At 48.6% G+C, this 21,044-nt stretch overlaps 1 protein-coding gene across 2 annotated transcripts in view; it reads right to left on the bottom strand.

Moving 5' to 3' along the window:
- The window catches only part of SPTBN4 (spectrin beta, non-erythrocytic 4), a 1,597,753-nt gene that overhangs the window by 532,964 nt on the left and 1,043,745 nt on the right, over window positions 1-21,044 (bottom strand). For both annotated transcript variants that reach the window (XM_085625377.1, XM_085625378.1), the window contains 2 exons: window positions 6,632-6,762; window positions 2,901-3,105 (listed from right to left, as the gene is read on the bottom strand). In XM_085625377.1, coding sequence (XP_085481503.1) covers window positions 2,901-3,105; window positions 6,632-6,762 — 336 coding nt within the window. The remainder of the gene's footprint in view (window positions 1-2,900; window positions 3,106-6,631; window positions 6,763-21,044) is intronic.

Raw genomic sequence — 21,044 nt, 5'->3', positions numbered from 1 at the left:
CCGGCTTCTGCAGTGTCCCGGGGTGTCAAGCCACGGGACACTGCTGTTTGCTCCCGCCCTGTCATTGCAAACTCGCTTTGGATTTTGGAAGCGAGAGCAAGTTTCTTGCTCCCAAATCCAAATCAGATTGCTTTTCCACACAGGGAGCTGCATATCAGCAGCTCCCTGTGTGGAAAAGCAATGCCTGCTCCCGCATGAGGTGGGGAGCCGTCAGGGACCGTGGGGGAATTGGGACTCCCCCCCACGGTCCCCAACGGAGTGGCCAGGCCCCGGGGGATGGGGTCCCCAGGGCCAGAAGTGGCCCGGGAGGGGGGCCACGCGGACCCCCTCCCCTGTGAATATAATTTTTTTTAAAACACGGCTGGCCGGCCCCGGGGGACGGGGCCTCAGGAGGGGGGCCCACACGGCTCCCTCCTTAAAAAATCAAATATATATCTGTGACCATGCCCCGGGGATGAGGTCTCCGGGGCCGGAATTGGCAACGGGAGGGGGGCCCACGCAGGCCCCTTCCCGTTTTGATTATTTCTTTTAAAAAAACAGGGGCCAGGCACTGGGATATGGGGTCCCCAGGGCCCAAATGTAAAAAGAAGGGGGGCCACACAGCCCCCTCCTTAAAAAAAAAAAAAAAAGACCCCCTCCCGGCAACACCATGGAAACGCGCCCTGTGGCGCGTTTTAAGTTGGGGAGTTAATTCCCCTTCAATCTTGAGGGTCCCTGGGGGCCAACTAGCCCACCAGGTACCTCCAGTAAGCGCCACAGGGCTGCGTTACAGTGAGGTGCTCCGAGGCCACGGCCCTTTTTACACCTCTCTACAACGCAGCACTGTGGCGCTTAGTGGAGGTAGCTGATGAGCTAGTTGGACCCCAGGGTCCTTCAGGGGGATTTAATCCCCCAATTTAGAATGCACCAGGGGGCGCGTTTGCACAATGGTGCAGGGAGGGGGTCGTGGCCTGATTTGACAAGTGAGCAAATGTGGCGTGTTTTAAGTTGGGGGATTAAGTCCCATTCAATCCTAAGGGTCCCTGGAGGCCAACTAGCCCACCTGGTACCTCCAGTAAGCACCAGGAAGCTGAGTTGCAGAGTGGTGGTCCAAGGCCATGCCCCCTTTTTACACCACTCTGCAACGCAGCTCTGTGGCGCTTACTGGAGGTAAGGCTTACTGGAGGTATATTACCTTTATCTGTTGTTATATGCTTTGCCCCCAATTACCTCTTTTTCTGTTATTCTATGGCTTTTGATGTATTAACTATTAGATTTATAAATGTATTTATCATTATTTCTCTATTACAATATATTTTCGAATATGCTATTTTATCATATATTTCTTGTATTGTATTTATGAAATGCTAATAAAAAATTATAATACAAAAAAAAAAAATATTTAACTTTACAGAAACACACAGTCACTGGATGATGTCATCAGTGATGTCATTTGAGATGCCATCAGTAATGTCATCAGTGATGTAATATGTGACATCTTGAGCAGTGCATTGCGGGTGAGCGAGTTATTGTTAGCTGAACTAACTATAACGGTGGAATTTCTATGGTTTTGTAAGAGTGAAATGTCCAGCTAAGTATAACGTCCCTGAAACGTATGGTTTTTTCAGTGAAAATATATATATATATATGTGACCAAGGCCTGTAACGGGCTGAAACGCGTAATGGCAGCGGTGGTGTCCATTATATTTAAATAAATAATTGGAATTCTTTTCACCGCACCTTGGGTTTGCTTCTGTTTCTTGAGGAGAGATCTTCAGTTCATGAGACGGAGTGTATATATATATATATATATATATATATATATATATATATATATATATATATATATATATATATATATATATATATATATATATATATATATATATATATATATATATATATATATATATATATATATATATATATATATATATATATATATATATATATATATATATATATATATATATATATATATATATATATATATATATATATATATATATATATATATATATATATATATATATATATATATATATATATATATATATATATATATATATATATATATATATATATATATATATATATATATATATATATGCAGTGCGTACATTTTTTTTTTTTGCCACGCACCTCTGCCACAAACATATATATATATATTTATAACATTTAAACTATACATAGGTAATCTGACGATTTATCATTTGTGTCCATACATGTGATATATCACATCATTAATATATCAAAACACCTCAGGAATAATAGAATAACCATATCCTGGGCTAGCTTAACTGATTTATTTGTTTAAACATAGCATTGATTGTATATGTGCAATACAGGACACAATCCAATCATGATTACAAACGTGAATACAGGGTGTGAAAAATAAGGCAGATCTGGTGAAAAAAACAGACATAGAGGCTAATACGTTTAAGGTGACAGATCTTTCAAGAGTGAGAAAGAGGACCTCAACAATAAGTTGCTTCATTCAAGCTAACAGTGTAGATAAGTGGTGCACAGTCCTAAACTTAATGAGTTGACAATGCTTTAGAGCCCACCGGGGTGTTTGTGGAGTCTTCGTCAAGGCTAAGAGTCAAAGACACATGCACCATTAAACTTGGGAGGTAAGCAGTAAGACTCGCAAAATTGCCAAGAACTAACAAGAGTGCTGGCCCCAAAATATCAGGTAAAACGTCAACGTTAGGAAAATTGTCTACCCTTCAACAGATGAAACAGTAATGCAAGTAGCAGGACACTGTACCTATATTAACTGTGAAAATATAATTAATTAAGACTTCAGGGCATTTCTTCATTTATTTGTTAAGGTTCTCAGATCATCCCTCTCGCTCTCCCAAGGCATCAGTTTTGCACACTTAAATTTCTAGATGCAGTAAAAGCTTTTCTACACTCACCGTGACATGTTCATAGTCCTGTCCAAGCTCCGGTGATCCAGCCACCACCTCCTTCTCAGCGATCCAGTGCTCCAGCTCGTCCACTTCACGGTTCAGCTGGAAGAGCCAGTACTGTTGCTCCAGCTTCACCCGTCGTTCCTCCACCAAGTCCTTCAGAGACACGTAGAGCCGGTCAATCTGAGACTGACGTTTACTTATCTGCTCGCTATGCAAGGACACACCCTGGTCAGTGCATTCGACAAGAGAAACCAATGCAGGCTGTTCTTTTCATTCTTTCATAAAAACAACTTCATGCAGATGTCGAAAACTACAAACGCCTTCTATCACTGTATTATTTACTGGTTGGAGCACTGTTATTAATGAGGAATCTCATCTATTCAGATAGTTTTTGATTTTCTGCATTGCCAGCATTTTTTAAATTTAAAACCTGGATACCTTTTATTTTGGTTACATGCATTGAGCATTGAAATCTTGTTTTTTAAGTCACATTACAGGCTTCGTACAATGTTCATTAATTCTTTTCTGTACTTTTCAATAATGCAAGTGCATATTTCGAAACACAGAATGCTTTCCAACTGGCCTGTCCAGATACAAACTGGCAGAAGTATGTTATGTCGCAGCATCGGATTGGTAACACGGGCAGTCGGGTATTGGCCGATGGGCAGGTGCCTAAGGGTCACCAGTGGGACGGTTTTTGTCAACCGGCCCACAGAGACTTACTATCTTCCCAACCAGGCCACTGTAAGGTGGGGGCAGCAAGGAGGCTCTGAGGGGGTTGCTTTTCAGCAGCGTCGCTAGGCCATTATTGTTCTGGCCGCTGCAGACTTTAATTTTGGCCTCCCGTAGGGCAGCGCAGAAGCCCAGAAGCAATGTCCCACTCCCCTGCTGTGGGCCATCATCACCTCGGCTCCCTCTGCTTTTGTTCTCCACTCTCCTGCCAGGCCAACACCCTGAGTCTACAGTTGACTGGGCTGGGGAGAGTAAGTGAATGACCCTGCTGAGGGCCTGTTGTTGACACCTCAGCTACAGTGTCTTTCAGGCCTTGGTGGTGGGAATATGTGATGTTACAACGCATGGTGTTACCACGCGGTAGGTAACAACGCGGTTGTTACATCGTCCAAGGTTGTTATCACGCATGGCATTACATGGTTTCAACGACTTGCGCTAGATGGTGCGCTGGATTTAGGAATAGTATAAACTACTATTCCTACTCCAGTTAGTGCAACAGCAGGGATGATGTTGGATTTAAAATCGAACACATTCCCTGGCGTTGCATGCCACCTAGCGCAAGTCGTTGAAATGACTTGCGATGTAATGCCATGCGTGGTAACAACGCGGGCGATGTGACGTCTGCGTTATAAACCCATGTGGTATTACCAACATTGTAAACGCCGTCTCCCTGGTGGTGGTAGTGAGGGGGGGGGGGTGTATGTTTGCATATACCTCGCTGTGAAGCACCTTTCCAAGAGCAGAAAATTGAGCTAATGTAATGTTCGGGTCAGAACTGTCGAATGTGGAACTATGGAAATAGGTTCGAGTCCCAGTCTCCCCGCAACATCCTGAGATTCTGGGCAAATGACTTCAATTGCACAAAGGACTAAAATTAAAATGAATTTGATCTTCTGTAATGTAACTGGTGCTCATATAATTGCGCCCTTTGGCCGAGTTTACGCTATATAAAACTACAATAAAAAACATAACCTTCTGTTTGCACATCTTTTAAAAATCTGCGAAGGCTGGAACTTAAAAATGAGAGATGATTCTTTATTCAATAATAAAAAAGTCTGTATTCCTTCTTAACATGGCCTTTCTTCCTTTGTTTAGTTTTAACTATCAGCCACGGATCATTAAAGAAGCTTTAGACCACATTTTAAACTGCTTTCACCTTACATTTACTGTTCAAACTTTTAAAGTACATATAGATCGGGGGAGAAAATACCAGCTTTAGGTGTTTTTCTTCATTTTCGTACTGGCAAGGGCATTAAAATACTGGTAATGCTGGTTGCAAAATAACGACCAGTTGGCAAACATAGCCATATCAGGAATTGTGACCTTTGGGCCACTTTTCACTTCGGTCGTCCAGCCAAAATGTAGTGCTTCTAGTTTTCACCAATGTTTCTGGCTCTATGAGCTTTAAAATACATAATTTATCAAACATTTATCTAAAAATTAGCCTGATGAGACTAGCCAAATGCTGTTTCGTGAACGGGCGTGATCCAGGAATGTGGGCCACTTTTTTGGGAGTGCCCGTGCAGAATTGTGATCCCAATCCGACCCTGTTATGTCATATTTATTCTGTGTGGCTTGTCAACTTGTCATTTGGAGTATCTAACAATGTCTGTCCTGCCTGTAGGGTGGCAAATCCACCAGCTGTACTGCCACCTAGTCAGGGGTTATTGTAGCTGTATTTACCTGGGAAAACCTAACAAATTACAATCTTGGAAAATGTCCCGGAATGTTGGAAACATATGCAGATAATCCAAGTTGAACCCCTGATTTCTGCAGTAATTCCCCATTTTTCAGGAGATCATTTGGAATAGTGTAGTAGTACCCCACCCTTAAATTCTACCATTCCACAGCATCAATTGTTTCATGTATGGCATTACAGCATGGGAAGTTCTGCAGAACTCAGAGCGAAGGCCTGAGACTAAACATAGCTCAAAAATCTTATTTAATATAAACTACACCTAACTAAAGCAGTTTCCAAAGTACACCTCAAAATCATCTAATAAAAATAGCACATAAACTGTTATAATCTTCAAATGCAATCATGTAGTTCCAATAATATTTACAAACTATTCAGTCTTCAGTTCATCAATCTAACATTACATACAGGATGAAGTACCCCGCTGTAGATTATAAGGAGTAAGCAAGTCAACAAGGAGTTTTGTAACTGAAGTCAAAGGTTGAGTTCCTTTATAAATTCTTAGAACTCTGAGATAAGCTACAATATTGTTTTAATGCACTGCAGATGTTATTTTATTCCTACAAATGCATGCTCACACCACCACCCTTCCCTCAAAACCTAGGTGTAGTGCTCTTTCATAATAAAGAGGTAACATGGTTCCAGACATACCGAATAAAAGCAGTATCTATATTGTGAAAGTAAACATACCAAAAGGCAGTTAGGAATTTGTTGTAAAAACATATTAGAATCAGTGTAACGTATATCAGATTAAAAACTGGCTGTAACTAAGAATATGCAGTAACATGCAGAAAGAGTATTTCTTTCCAGTAACAACCCATGTGTAAAAATATATGTATATATATATATGTGGCCATAAAATCTCCCCTTTCTCCTGATCACTGTTCATTTTAGAACAGATCAGAAGAATGAAATTAAATTACAACTGCAATCAATCCCTGATGAGGTTTTTTTTTTGTAAAATATGATTCTGGAATCTGCCTCAGCAATTCAAGAACCAGGTAATGTAAATTACTACACATATTTTGACGGACCTAAAGCGGAGAGAGGTCGCAAGCATCTCCTTCCTGCGACGTTTAAGGTATTTGTGGTGCACTTGCAAAAAAAGATTTCTAGATTTATAATGGGAAACTGTACCTGTCACTTTGCCCTTCTTGATCAATGCACATGAAATTTGGTTACCAAACTTTTGCACTGATTCCTCACATCGGACCAAAGTTTTTAAACATTTAAAAACATTTTTTCTAAAAAACTTCAAAGTAAATGTAACTAGAGAAAAGCTATTGCTCCTCTGTGATAAAGATACCTGTCAGGATGGCCCAGCTCCAGCAGGGACCGGCACTGCCGAGACAGAGTGGCAATGGTCTCTTCGTAATTCTCAATCGTCTGCTCCAACATTAAGTGCTTCTTTAGCATCTGTAAAGTACCCTGCTCATCCTGCAGCAAACAAAAAACACAAGGCAGATGGGTTCAGTAGTCTACCTGTCTGAGAGAAATGGACCGAAATATGAATCAACAGAGGGCATGATAAAACGTAGGGTAAATGGTGTACATATTTCGATATTTGTTAATACTAACGAGCAGGTAATTGAAAATAAAGTGGGTTCACAAGGATGGGAGAAAATAAGGCTTCGTAAATGGTAAAAAGCTATTCCTCGTTTGACTCTTTGGGGCCTAGTCACAAACTGAATTTTATAGAACATACAGTAGTACTACAATAGCACTACTCATGTATCACAAAATGCTATTAACAAACCTATGTGCGAGGAGGAGCCTAGCGCGCAACCAAGATGGCCGCGTAGGTGCGAGGCTCCCGAGGACCTCCACGACCTCCTGAATTAATCCTGGCTATATCCTGTCCTTGTTGAGGGGACTGTATCGGTGAACCCGAGCTGAGGCGCCACCCGTTTTTCGTTTTCGAATCGGACCCCGGACACCGGTGGGAGCACCGATTGAAGGTTGCGGCCTTCTCCGCGCTGGCCCCCCGGATTGGAGTAGTGGGGCGATCCGGGGACAAAGCGAACAACAGCGGCGGGCAGGGCTGGGCGACTCGCGTATCCCGCGCTTTCACTTTCGCTTTTGCGCCCTCCTTGCCCTCAAGCGAGGTAGGGTTGCGGAGCGGGGTGTGGTGGTGTGGCCTTGTCCAGGTGCCCGGCTGACCCGCCGGCTGTGAGTCGTCCTGCGGTCCAGTGGTCGCCCTCCCCCCCCGGAACCCGTGAACTGGTTTATCGGCCCTTTCGAGGAGATTGGCACGACGGTGGGAGAGCAGGCATGTCCACCAAACAAGATGGCGACCGGGCGAAGGTGAAGACGACCCGCCGTGGCCCGGCGCATCAATCCAACAGTATGGACCGCTACACCCTCCAGAAGGGATCTCCGGAGGCATCGCGCACATCCCCGGCGGGCCCGACGGAGGCGTCTGCTCAGCCGGTGGATCTGACCCTCCGGGACGTCATGGGCGCCATCGCAGAGATGAAGGCCTCGGTGGACCAGCGCTTCGACACCCTAGCGCAAAAGATAGACTCGGTCCTTGTGGATGTGAGCCTTGTGAGGGCTGACTTGTCCAAAACCAACGACCGGGTCGATTCCCTGGCCCACACCACAACGAGCCTCACGACGGACGTGGTGGCCCTCCAAAAGGAGGTGCGCCGGCTTGGCCAGGCGAGCGCCCTGATGGACCGGCGACTGGAGGATTCCGAGGGTCGGGCCCGGAGGAATAACGTTCGCATTGTGGGGGTGCCGGAGGGACGAGAGGCGGAGGCGGCAGATCTTTTTGTGGAAGAATTGATCCTTACCCATCTCCAGCCCCGGGGGCTGAGTAAGCTTTTTGCGGTGGAACGTGCTCACCGGGTCCCTGGGGGCAGACCTAAGGCCGGTGCCCCGCCGCGGCCTCTCATTGCCCGGATTTTTAACTTTCGGGACAGAGACGCTATCCTGCAGACCTCCAGGCAACAGGGACCGGTCAAGCTTGATAACATGGATGTGCATTTCTACCCAGACTTTACTCCGGCGGTCCAAAAACAGAGACTGAGTTTTCTCGGAGTTAAACGTCGCCTACGGGACCTGAACCTTAAGTACTCAATGCTTTTTCCAGCTAAGCTAAGGGTGGAGGTGGATGGTCGCACGCACTTTTTTGACCGACCCGAGGCGGCTGGGGACTGGTTGGACACTCTGCCTAGAGATCGGGGCCGAGGGGGTGGGGGGGGTGCGGTTGGCGGGGAGGGCCCGCCGGATCAGAACTGAGGGGTGAATAATAGGCCTTGCTCTGGACAACATTCCTTTACCATTTACTGATCGTGTATGTTCCCCTCCTATGGAGGTCGTGCGGGGTCTGTTGGGGGCTTCCCTCCTCCTCTGGGGGACTAGTTAGTTTTTCATCTATGGGGCGACAGGCACACTGCACTTTGGGGGGGCTGTCTGGGCTCATGCAGGGGTGCAGGGAGGGGGGAGTTCTGTTGGGATGGGGGGGTGGGGGGGGTGTGTTGTTTGTTTGCACCGCAAGGCAAGCCCTTTACTGTATTGTTGCTCTCGAGATGCTCTGTGGGGGACGACTGATTGCTTCTACGTATGATGGGGGGTAGGGATTTGACTGTGTTGTCATGGAATGTTAACGGCCTGGGGGACAGGATTAAGCGTGGTGTGGTCCTGCAGTACCTGAAACGTATTTCACCAGATGTTATCTTCCTGCAGGAGACACACCTTATAGGTAACTCCTTTCATGCCATGAATCGGCGGGGCTATCGTTTGGTGGCCCACTCGGGCTTCACCTCGGGCTCGCGGGGGGTGGGTATCATGATCAAGAACTCGCTCCCGTTGGAGATTGATGAGGTGCGCCATGATGAGAGGGGACGCTACACTGTTCTGGTGGGTAGAATGGAGGGTAGAGTGTTTGTTTTTATATCAGTGTACGTCCCGCCTGGGTTACAATCTACTACATTTGCGGACCTGGGGCGCCTCCTCCTAGACCTTCCGGGTGGCCTGCTGGTGGTTGGGGGGGACTTCAATGCGGTAGTTTCTGGGTCTATGGATCGTCATCCCCCTAGGGACCTCCCCCGGGCACAGGCTTGGCTGTCCGGCCTTTTAGATACATTGGGCCTGGTGGATTGCTGGCGACTAAAGCATCCCGCACAGCGGCAATACACCTTCCACTCGGGTGCCCATGGTAGCCTCTCGCGGCTTGATTACATCCTTGTCCCGGCGGCCTATGCTGGGAGGGTGGGAGAGGTGTGCCATCTGGCGCGGGGTATTTCAGATCACTCCCCATTACTGTTACATTTCAATGTCTTCCCGAGGGGGGAGGGCAGGGTGGCTCCAATCAATGCTTGGTACTTGCGCGACCCCACTATTCGTGCCGACTTGATCAAATCCTTACAGCGATACTTTGATGAGAATGTGGGGTCTGTCCCTTCGGCCATCTCCCTGTGGGAGGCTTTTAAGGTAGTTCTCAGAGGGGAGGCCCTCTCCTTTATCTCCCATGCCCGGAGGCGCGAGCGGGAGGAAGTAACCCGGGTGGAGGCCGAAATTGCGGAACTAGAGGGTGACCTGGGGAGCGGGGTAACGGACGCCAAGTTGCATGTTCTGCACCTCAAGCAGGCGGCCTATAGGGCCCTCGTCACGGAGGCGGCCAGGGGCCTCAGTAGAGAGCAACAGGGGCGATTGTATGATGTGGGTGATAAGGCTGGTAAATTGATTGCGTGGTTGGACAAGAGGGAGAGAGCGAGTCGTGTGGTTCCTTTGATTGAGGGGATGGATGGTGTGCGTGTCACCGAGCCGGAAGCCATTGTCTCCTGCTTCGCGGATTACTTCCGCGAGGTGTACTCCCCGGTTTCTCCCTGCTCGGAGGAAGATTCCCATGCCCTGCTTCGGGACATCGCGCTGCCCTCCCTTACGGTGGAGGACAGGGATTTGCTGGACGCTCCTCCCACCTCGGACGAAATTGCCCTGGCTATTCGCTCGGTCGCATCCGGCAAGGCCATGGGCCCCAATGGTATCCCCATCGAGCTTTACAAGCTGCGACCGGATGTACTGGCGCCCCACCTGCGCGCGATGTTCCTGGCGGCCCACTCGCAGGGTTCCCTCACGCCGGACCAGCGTCTGGCCACAATCGTGGTGATCCACAAGGAGGGGAGACCCCGTGAGCGGGTTACATCCTATAGGCCTATCTCGCTCTTGAACGCGGAGCCCAAAATCCTCGCCAAGGTGCTGGCCAACCGGCTGGTCGGCGTGGTGGGCGATTTGGTCCACCAAGACCAATCTGGCTTTATACCCCATCGCAACACGGCTCTTAATCTGCGACGCTTGCACGGGGTGCTCGCGCGTGTCCCGTTTGTGCGGGAGCCGGCCATCTTGGCGTCCTTAGACGCCACCATGGCGTTTGACACGCTTGAATGGCCATACATCTGGGCGATGCTGGCGAGATTTGGACCGGGATTCATTAGCTGGGTCAAATTGTTGTATTCGGGCCCATTGGCGCAGGTGGTGGTGAATGGGCGAGTCTCGGCCCCATTCGCGCTGGGGCGGGGCACGCGTCAGGGTTGCCCCTTGTCGCCGCTCCTGTTTGCACTGGCCTTGGAGCCCTTGGCGGAGTGGCTGCGGTGGCACCCCTCTATCCGTGGTCTCCGCTGGACCCCCGAGCATGAGGACCGCGTGTCCCTCTACACCGATGATATCCTTTTGTATCTCGCCTCCCCGCGTAACTCGCTGATTGTCCTGGTTGATGTTTTGCGCTCCTTCGGTCGTAACTCAGGCCTTGTCATCAACTGGGCGAAATCCTGCGTATATGTGCTTTCCGGGGAGGCTCCGGCCCTACCACGGGACTGCCCGATCCAGATTGCCTCCCAGGGGTTCCGGTACCTGGGTATATATATTACTCTAGACCCGGAGGCCCGCTACGAGCTGAACTTGCTACCCCCCCTCCAGCGCTTGAAGGAGGACGTTGCGCGTTGGCGGCGTCTTCCGCTTTCGCCGCTTGGCCGAGCGGCCTTGTTTAAGATGATGTCCTTGCCGCGCTTTCTGTACGCGCTCCAGAACACTATGGACTTGGTTCCGGCGCGCTACTTCCGTGAGGTGGAGAGCCTGCAGCGGCGCCTGTTCTGGGACGGGAGGCCGCGTATTGCTCTGGCTAAATTGACGCTCCCGTGGTACGATGGGGGGGTTGCCCTCCCGGACATTAAACGGTATTACTGGGCCTCCCAGCTAGCTGCAATTAATCATGGCCTTTACGGGCCCGCCCTGAACCCGGCATTTGAAATGGACAAGATGCTCCTGCCCGGTGGCGATTACAATCGAGCGCTCTACTCTGGCGCGCCCGACTCCCGTCTGACGGGACCGACGCGTGTCATGGTGCGTGTCTGGCACGCGGCTAATGCAGCTATGGGGTGGAAGGACCGTTTGACCCGGGCGTCACCGCTATGTGCGTCTGAGAGGTTGGGCTCCCTGTGGACATCGAAGGGCTTCGAGAAGTGGGACACGATCGGAATCAGCACAGTGGGAGATCTCTGGACGAGGGGGGGATTCAAAACTTTTGAGACGCTGCAGACGGAGTTTCAGCTGCAAGGCAGTGAGTACTTTCGGTACTTACAAGTCCGCCACGCGCTGGGCTCCGTCTTCCCTGATGTCGCGTCCATTCCGGAGTCTTCCCCCCTGGAGGACAGAGTGCTGGATGGCCATGTCCCAGACAGCACGATCTCCCTTATATATAAAAAACTGATCAACGACAGATCGTGCCTGCTGACTAGTCTCCGCGAGGCCTGGGTTGCCGACGGGCTGGAACTGGACGACGAGGACTGGATTTCCGCGGTGGCCTCTCCGAAGGAGGTGGCCATCCCGGCTCGCCTTCGCTTCGTCCAGCTTAAGATCCTCCACCGGGTTTACGTGACGGGGCCAAGGCTTCTACGTATGGGCTTTGCTGGTGACGGATTGTGTAAGCGTGGCTGTGGTGCCTTGGCAACTTTCATGCATATTCTGTGGGAATGCCCAAAGGTGGAGCGATTCTGGCGTGGTGTGCATGAGGTCCTGCGTGTGGTGACGCGTGTCGCGCTGTTGCCTGAAGCGAGGAGATGCTTGCTGAATGTGTGGGAACCAAATGACTATTCGGTCCCGCAGACGCGGTGGGTGACTCTGGGATACATGATAGCTAAGCGTGACATTGCTCAATTGTGGGGATCCCAGAGGCCCCCGGCGGTGTTGGCCTGGAAAGAACATATGGATTGGTGTATGTTTCGTGAAAAGGTAGTGTATGTGGCGAGGGGTAAGCCTGGGGCGTGGGTGAAAATCTGGGGCCCCTGGAACGCCTATCGCGGGGGTATTTGTGAGCCGCCACTGCTACCGGCTGCCTCACCAGCTCCGTCCCCCTAGCCGACCCCCTCCCTCAGCCGTGGGCATGTGGTTCCCCAGTCCCTGATCTATTCCCATTCCCCTCTTCAGAGTTTGGCTGCTGGTTGGGATCCCCCACTTAAGGAGCACGTGCCGTCACTTTGGATGGCGGGTTGCCTTGCGGGTGTGGTTTTTTGTGTTGTTCTGTTTTGAAAAAAGGAAACCGTATTGTGGGCTTGGAGTTATGTGGCCTGCGCTATTGATATCTCCTGATTTACCAATCTGCACCGCCAAGAGACTCTTACTGTAGGTATGTCATATGCTTCTGCCACTCTAGCGGCCGGCCGGATGGTTGTAGGCCCATACTTGTAACCTTTTTAAAATGCAATAAACGGTTTCAAAAAAAAAGAAAAAAAAAAAAAAAAAAAAAACCTATGTGCGAAGGTCTAAGCCTCGCTTCTCCTAGCTTATCTGTGTGGAAATCTCCACCCGACTGTGGAGACCTCTGCACACCTGTGCCTACGTTTTAGTAGTAAATGTGGGATGGACGGGGGAAGTGGCTGGAAAATGAAAAACACCAGCTAATAAATGGGAGGGGGTTCGGGATGAGTACGGCGGAGTTAGGAAAGGGATAAGGAGGCGTTTTGAGAGCGAGATACACCTAACCATCAAAATGTAAGCCCTTCATAGTCACAAACTGCCCTTATATAGATACTACAGTCAGAAAGAACACAAAACAGTCGTAAATGGACTCCAGTTCAGAGTTTGAGCAATACCCTCAATAAAAAGTAGAGGAGGTAGGAACTTAAAAGAAAAACACCAGGTATAATATTCATTTATTACAACTTGTAATCTATATTTACATATATGTGAATATTTTTAATGTTAAATATAAATTACGGATATACCAATACATTATAAAATATTTGAATACCCTTTTTCAATTTAAAAATAAATGTAACTCATTTAAAAGGAATACATTAATTTAAATAATTCTATGCATAACATTTTGTAACTTTAAATAAAATATAAACACTTTAAGGGTTTTCTTTTAATGAACAAGTTACTTAACTTCTGTAATGCATTATCTGTTAGAGACAATATCTAGCTGCAGATTCCTCACCTTAGAATTGTCCAGGAGTCAGGTTGGATCCAGAAACGTTTGCATGAGCAGTACCCCTTGTGCGCACCGTCAGGTGACGCCGTTGGCGTCATTAGCATTGGTTCTGACTTTGCAGTCATCTATATAGGCGCTACCCGGGTGCGCAGATGTCAGCCCTTTTCCACGCTAGAAGCGCAGAGCCATAAAGTGACTGACGTAAGTGTGTGCCAAAACTAGGGCCCTGAAAAAAGGAGTAACCATAGTCCTAACGAATAAGTCCTCAGAGCGGGGAGGCATGGGTGGGTCTGTAAGAATTCAGCAGCTAGATGTTGTCTCTACCAGATAATGAGTTACAGAAGGTAAGTAACTTGTACATCTGATAGAGACTTCTAACTACAGATTCCTTACTATAGAATAGATACCCCGTCTATACTCTCCTGCCAGTGACCTGCGGACAAATTCTTCACACTAGAAAGTTCTGCAGGATCAAACGGGCGAAATGACTGTCCCTGCAAACCGGACTGTCCAGGAAGTAGCGTTTGACAAACATGTGCACACACCCATGTTGCTGCCTGGCAGATATCCACGACGGAGACACTCCAAGCCAACGCCATGGTCGTAGCCTTCCCCCTGGTGGAATGGGCTCTTAATCCCTCAGGGGGCTGCTTCTTAGCAAGGGCATAGCAGATCTTTATGCAGAATACGACCCCGCAAGAAATTGTCCTTTACTGCACTGCCTGACCTTTCTTAGCTCCCATGTACCCGCACAAAGAGTTGGTCATCACCCGGAACTCTTTTGCGCCGTCATGGTAGAACGACAATGCTATTTTTGGGTCCAGATGATGGAGGCGCTCCTCTTCCTTAGTGGGATGCGGGGAAGCAAAAAAGGTGGGCAGCGTGATAGTTTAACCCAGATGGAATGGGGTCATCACTTTTGGAAGAAATGAAGCACGGGTGTGAAGCAACACTTTATCTATGAAAGTCATCATGTAGGGGAGCTTACACGATAACACCTGCTATTCACTCACCCTCCTGGCAGATGTTATTGCCACTAGAAAGGCTTTCTTGATGGTGAGCAGCCGGAGGGGATAATTATCCAATGGCTCAAAAGGAGCACACATGAGAAATGTGAGTGCCAATTTGAGGTCCCACTGAGGCATGACAAAGGCCGTGGGTGAAAACAAGTGACCCACCCCTTTCAAGAACCTATTTACTATTGGAGATCTGAACAGTGAAGGTTAGCCTGGCAGCTGCAAAAAATCAGGTAGAGCAGAAAGATAACCCTTAAGAGTACCCAAAGCAGAGCCCTGCCGGGCAAGGGTAAGAATGAAAAGAAGAACAGTAGAAAGAGAAGCAGAAAGATGGTCATTAGACTTTTCTGTACAATATTCTACAAACTATTGGCAGGCGTATACGGTCTTAGTGGAGGGATCCCCGGCCATCAAAATAACATTGCATACTTCGAGAGGAAGGTCAAAAGCCATCAACTGCTGCCACTCAAGCTCTACTCAGGAAGGCGGAAAATTGACAGGTTCGGGTGGAGAAGCCTCCCCTGCTGCTGCGATAGAAGATTCACCTGAAGTGGCAGCCTGATCAGAGGATCAGTGATCATTTTCAGAAGCTCTGGATACCAGACTCTCCTTGTCCAGTCTCGAGCCACAAGAATGACTTGAGCTCAGCCATTCTTGATCTTCTTCAGTTCTCTGGGCAGTAGTGGTATGGGTGGAAAGGCGTACAACATGCCTGAACTTCACTTGCGCTGAAAAGTGTCGCTGAGCAATAGCATCCTTGGACCTCCAGTGCGCAAAACTGCTGAAATCGCGCATTCTCTTCGGAGGCAAACAAATCTAACCAAGGTTCTCCCCACTGCTGAAAGAGACCTTGTACTACCTCTGACTAGAGATGCCATTCGTTATCCGCTATGTATCAACAGCTGAGTTCTTCCGCCCTGGCGTTCAGAGAACCTGCCAGGAGTTGAACCATCAGGGTTATACCCTGCTGTTCCAGCCACGTCTAAAGACGCAAGGCCTCCTGACAAAGGGTCAGCAACTCTACCCCGCCCTGTTTGCTGTAGTACCACATGGCAGTGGTTTTGTCCGTGAACACTTGCACTAACTTCCTGTTGACAGAGGGAAGAAATGCTTGCAATGCCAACCCGATCGCTCGAAGATCCAGTAAATTAATGTAGAGCCCCAACTTCACCGTAGATCAGTGTCCCCTGATCACCACCTCTCCCAGATGGCCTACCGATCACAGGAGTGATGTATCGGTCACTACTGTATGATCTGCTTGGGGAAGGGAGAGGGGTCAGCCTCTGACCCAATTGCGATTTGTCAACCACCACTGCAGATCTATTGCAGTTCCTTCCAAGATCTGGATCATGCCAATGACATTTTTCCGATGCTGTGAACACATGAAGTGAAGTCCCACTGCAGAGTCCACATACGCCACGTGGCATGCTTTACCAACATGATGCAGGAGGCCATGAGGCACAACAGCCTCAGAGTCAGTCTCACAGAAATCCAGGACAGAGGCTGAAACATCTGAATCATAACCTGAATATCTTGGACTCGCTGCTCAGGAGGATAAGCCAGAAACTACACTGTGACCAGAACAGCTCTGAAGAAAGGGAGCATCTGAGAAGGAGTCAGGTGTGACTTCTGCACGTTTATAGAGAACCCCAACAAATGCAAGAGGTTTGCCGTAGTCTGAAGGTGGGAGACGATAGCCTGGGGTGAGGATGTCTTCAACAGCCAGTCGTCGAGGTAGGGGAAGACTGAAACCCCTAACCTGCTGTCACGATTTCACCTCCCCACGGGATTTACAACAACATCAGACGGTTGAGGTGGACGAGTCTTACCCAGCAAGTTCCTTTCTGTCTCCCCAGCCAGAAGATTGCCACAAGTATGGTAGCGGCCAACCGGAGGGGAGAACAGAGCACAAAGAGATTGGCCCCTTTAACTGGGACAGAGAGCCAGAAGACGCGCGACGTCAGAATGACGTCGACAGCAGCTGGTCATTTGAGGAAGCCGAAAGTAGGAGAATCCAGTGGAGAGTCGAGGAGTCGGAGGAACCGAGGACCGGGAGAGTGAGAAACCGAAGCCTGTTGTTAACAACTCCCGCAAAGGTGGTGCCGACGAGGGAGCCAGGAGGCCTCCGAGACGGTGCTGCGCCCAGCCACGCTCCCGGAGGAGCGTGACTTCGGCAGGTACGGGACCTGGTCACGGGGTGGGTAGGGAGGAAGCCTGTGTAATAAGGAACTCCCGATATCGCGTAATTGGTCCCCTAACTCCTTCACAAATCACTCACTAGATGTGTGACGTGGCATCGGTGGTCCCTCACTCCTTTTCCCTTCACTAGTGTAGTTCCTCTTATCCTTACGGTCTCCCTGTCTCTCTTTCACTACAACGCCCCACGAGTACATCCAGAGAGGACGGTCCCTCGGGAGTGAAAAGGCGATAGGAGAGACTGATTCGACGGCACCAAAGACTGGGGATAAGACGCATTATCCCGACCTTCCTTCCACACACCAACATATTTACCGCACCCAGGAGGATAAGAGGCATTATCCCACAGCTACAGACTGGCGTATGATACAAAAAATAAAATACACGCTAAAACATCCCTTTGTGTCCTCCGCTCATTGCCTATCCTTACACCTGCACAGATGAGCTGCACCCACCGCCATCACCTTGGTGAACACTCAAGTGGCGCTGGTAAGGTCGAAGTGGAGCATGGTAAACAAAGTTCTTGTGGACTACCTTGAACCGCAGGTAACGTCTTTGTACTGGCAGGATGGGGGTGTGAAAATACGCATCCTGCAGGTCCAACGCTACCATCAAGTCTTCTTGTTCCAGGGCAAACAAGACCTGAGCTAAAGTAAGCATCTTGAACTTCTCCTTCTTGAGGAAGAGATTGATGGTCTGAAGATCTAAGATGGGCTGTAACCCTTTCTTCCCCTTTGGAATTGGAAAGTAGTGGGAGTAACAGCCACTTCCTACTTCTGAAACCGGGACCCTCTCTATAACCCCCTTGACCAAGATAGCTGTCATTTCCTCTTGGAGCAATTATAAATGATCATCCGCCAGACATTCTTGAAGTGGCGGAATAGGAGGAGGAAAAGAAAGGAAAGGCAGAGAATAGCCCTCCTGAATGCTCTACAAGACCCACTTCTCCGATGTTATGGATCTCCAGTGGACGAGATCATGATGGATTCTCCCTCCCACTGGAGTGGTGTAGTCTTGCAGAGTCAGACTAGGAGTTCTTGGAGGCTGCGGCTGCCGAGAGTAGTGCGGCTGAAGACTTCTGGCATCCATTACTAGGATGGAATGAGCCACGTCCACGCCGCTGCGTAACTTGGGAAGTCTGCACAGGACAATGGCTGGGATAGGGCTGATGCGGCTTGAACCCCCTTCCGTTGCCACGAAAGGGGTGAAAGCCAGACTGGTCACAAGGTGTAGTAGAAAGGCCCAAGGATCTGGCCGTAGTCTGAGAAAACTTGAACCGCTCCAGGGCCGAGTCTGCCTTCTCGTCAAACAGACGGGAACCATCAAAAGGCACGTCCATCAAATTATCCTGGACATCACCTGAGAAGCCAGATGTTCTAAGCCAGGCGTGACACTGCAAGGCCACCATTGATGAAATTGCTGTGCCCAACGAATCAGTCGTGTCAAGTTCACACCTGATGGTGAATTTTGCTGCATCTCTCCAGTTCTTAACACAGCTCGGGCCTCCTCCGGGACTTCTGGCAGCACTTGCGCAACCGTCTCACAAAGAGAATCGGAGAAACGGCCCAATAAGCATGCAGTATTTACCAACAGCAATGCCAGGCTGGAGGAGAAAAATATCTTATTCCCAAGTGATTCCAACCTCTTGGATTCCAAGTCCAGAGGGGCGAAAGGGAATGCGCCCTGGGAGGTAGAAGCCTGCACCACCAAACTTTCAGAGGTGGAGTGTTGGCTGGGGAACTTTGGTTGCCCAGAGCCAGGTGATGGCGGCATGCAATTGTCCTATTCACAGGAGCCCCTCTGCTAGGCTTGGACCACGTGCCTAGTAGAACATCAGTAAATGCCTCATTGAAGGGCAAAAGGGGTTCAGAAGTGGAAGCCCCAGACTGAAGCACTTCGGTCAGGAGATTAGTACTGACCTGCACAGAGGGCAACTCTAGTTAAAGGACCTCAGCTGCCCTCCTTACCACCATGGCATATGAAGCCCCCTCCTCCATAGCCACAGTTGGCAGATAGAGCATGCCAGCATCTGGGGATGTGTCCAGTCTACAGCCTCCCCAAGTTCCTCATACCAGACCATCTGCTCTGCAGACATATCCTGGTATCTAAAGGACATATCCTGGTATCTAAAGGGTCCATAGACTCCTCCCAGTCCTCTCCGGTGCCAGAAACATCATGAAAATGCTCAGGTGACAATATAGAAACTCTGGGTTTTACTGGCACCAGAGTCGGCATCGAGCAACACCAGTTCTGATTACTTGCTGTAAGGGATAAGGATGGGGCTGGAGCTTCCGGTGGCGCAGGCAGCCCCTTAGGCACGACTTTGGTTTTGACGCCGGGGAAGGTCGCATTGACACAACCGTATTGACCCCGGACCTGGAATCGGATCCCCGAGGCCCCACCGACCAGAGCCGATGAATCCGATGGGGCTCCTTCTGACCCAGCGGGGCCCAAAGGCTCGCCAGATGGGTCGGCCCGCACAAATATGCAGCACATGGCCTCGTAAAACTCTTTCATTTGAGCGGGGGTCGCTACGGCTCCTGGAAAAGAAGGGAGGCGCGAAGTCGAACCTGGCACCAGCTCTGCAGAACTATGCCTAGAGCGTCGGTGCTCATTACCTCTCTCATCAATGGACGACAGCTGAGGTGAGGACGGAGTCCGCTTAGACTTCTTCTTTTTCTTGTGCCTTTTCCCCGAGTGTCCTGAGGACCTCGAGTGGGAGGAAAAAGACTTGCTGCTCTGGGAGCTGTCTTCAATCGGGACTGGGATCTCCGCAGTGTCACTGGATGGTGTCAACTGCCAGGCCACAAGGAGCTTAATAGCCCTCTCTTGCAAGGCCTGCAGAGCCATGGCCTGATAGTCCAAGCACGACTTCAAGTCTTGTTCGCGCTCAAGACACCAAAGGCAGACGAGGTGGGTATTGGTAAACGACATGGCACAGTGATAGGCGCCACATGGTTTAAAATCTGTCTTCCTCTGAGACATCCCTCGACACCCAATGGAAAATATCTTGAAGTCAACATAAAGTTGAAAAAACATGTCAAAAAGCGACTGAGGGGTTGGCGTTCCCAGATCGGCGCTTAACTGGTGCAAAAAGAAAAGAACTGATGGCCGCACGCCTGGATGGCGCCTATATAGATGACCGCAACGTCATAACCGACTCTAACAATGCCAACGACGTCAAGAAAAGCCGAATGGCGCCACCCGACGGTGAGCGCAAGAAATACTGCTCATTCAAAACTTTTCAGATCCAGCTTGACGCCTAGGAAATTCAAAGGTAAGGAATCTGCAGCGAGAAGTCTCTATAAGATAAATACTTTAAAAATAAGTTTGATTTAATTTAATATACTTAAACTAATAAAATATTAAATTTAGTTAATAGTAATGCAGAAGTTTTTAAAAGTTGTTCTACATTGAAAATACATATATAAACTTAATTTACATTAGGTTTTAACATAATAGTATTCTGCCTATATCTTTACACTTTTAAACATTTCCCTACACTTTTCAATAGAGAGATACCTCCTTCTACTGCTGAGGTCTTTCCAAGTGTGTGGGGCATAAAATACATTCATAAGGTCATTAATAGTAGTCATTTTGCAGTCGTATATGGCATTTTTACTGATATGTAAGTCTACCCTTTGTAGTAACTTTACACTTGGAAATGGTGAACAGTTTAAAGTAGTGAAGTTACTACAAAGTGTAACATATGCAGATTTACATATAAATGTACCTTTCTGAATAGGCCCCTTTATGTTAATGAGTTTGAGCATATGGAATCCTTGTTTAAATGAATTGTACTGTATGCGGAACATACTAATAAAATGTTTATAAATCAGATTTGCTCCCTCTCTAAGTGCTCATGTGCAACATAACCATCTCAAAGACCGAACAAGTCCCAGAGCTGTGCCCAATCGAGCACACATGAAAACTGGGACTAACCAAACTTACTCAAAGTGCCCTTGTTCCTAGTTCAATGACAAAAAAAGCAGACTACTGGTACAAAGACAGACAGTCCAGTATCTAGATAACTGAAATATAATGGCAGGCACTCATGAATACACAGCAGTCCGAAA

Source organism: Triturus cristatus, chromosome 9 (genome assembly GCF_964204655.1).
Source record: "Triturus cristatus chromosome 9, aTriCri1.1, whole genome shotgun sequence".
Lineage (NCBI taxonomy): Eukaryota > Metazoa > Chordata > Amphibia > Caudata > Salamandridae > Triturus > Triturus cristatus.
Note: the sequence above shows the minus strand (reverse complement) of the source record. Positions and strands in the feature narration are given on the sequence as shown.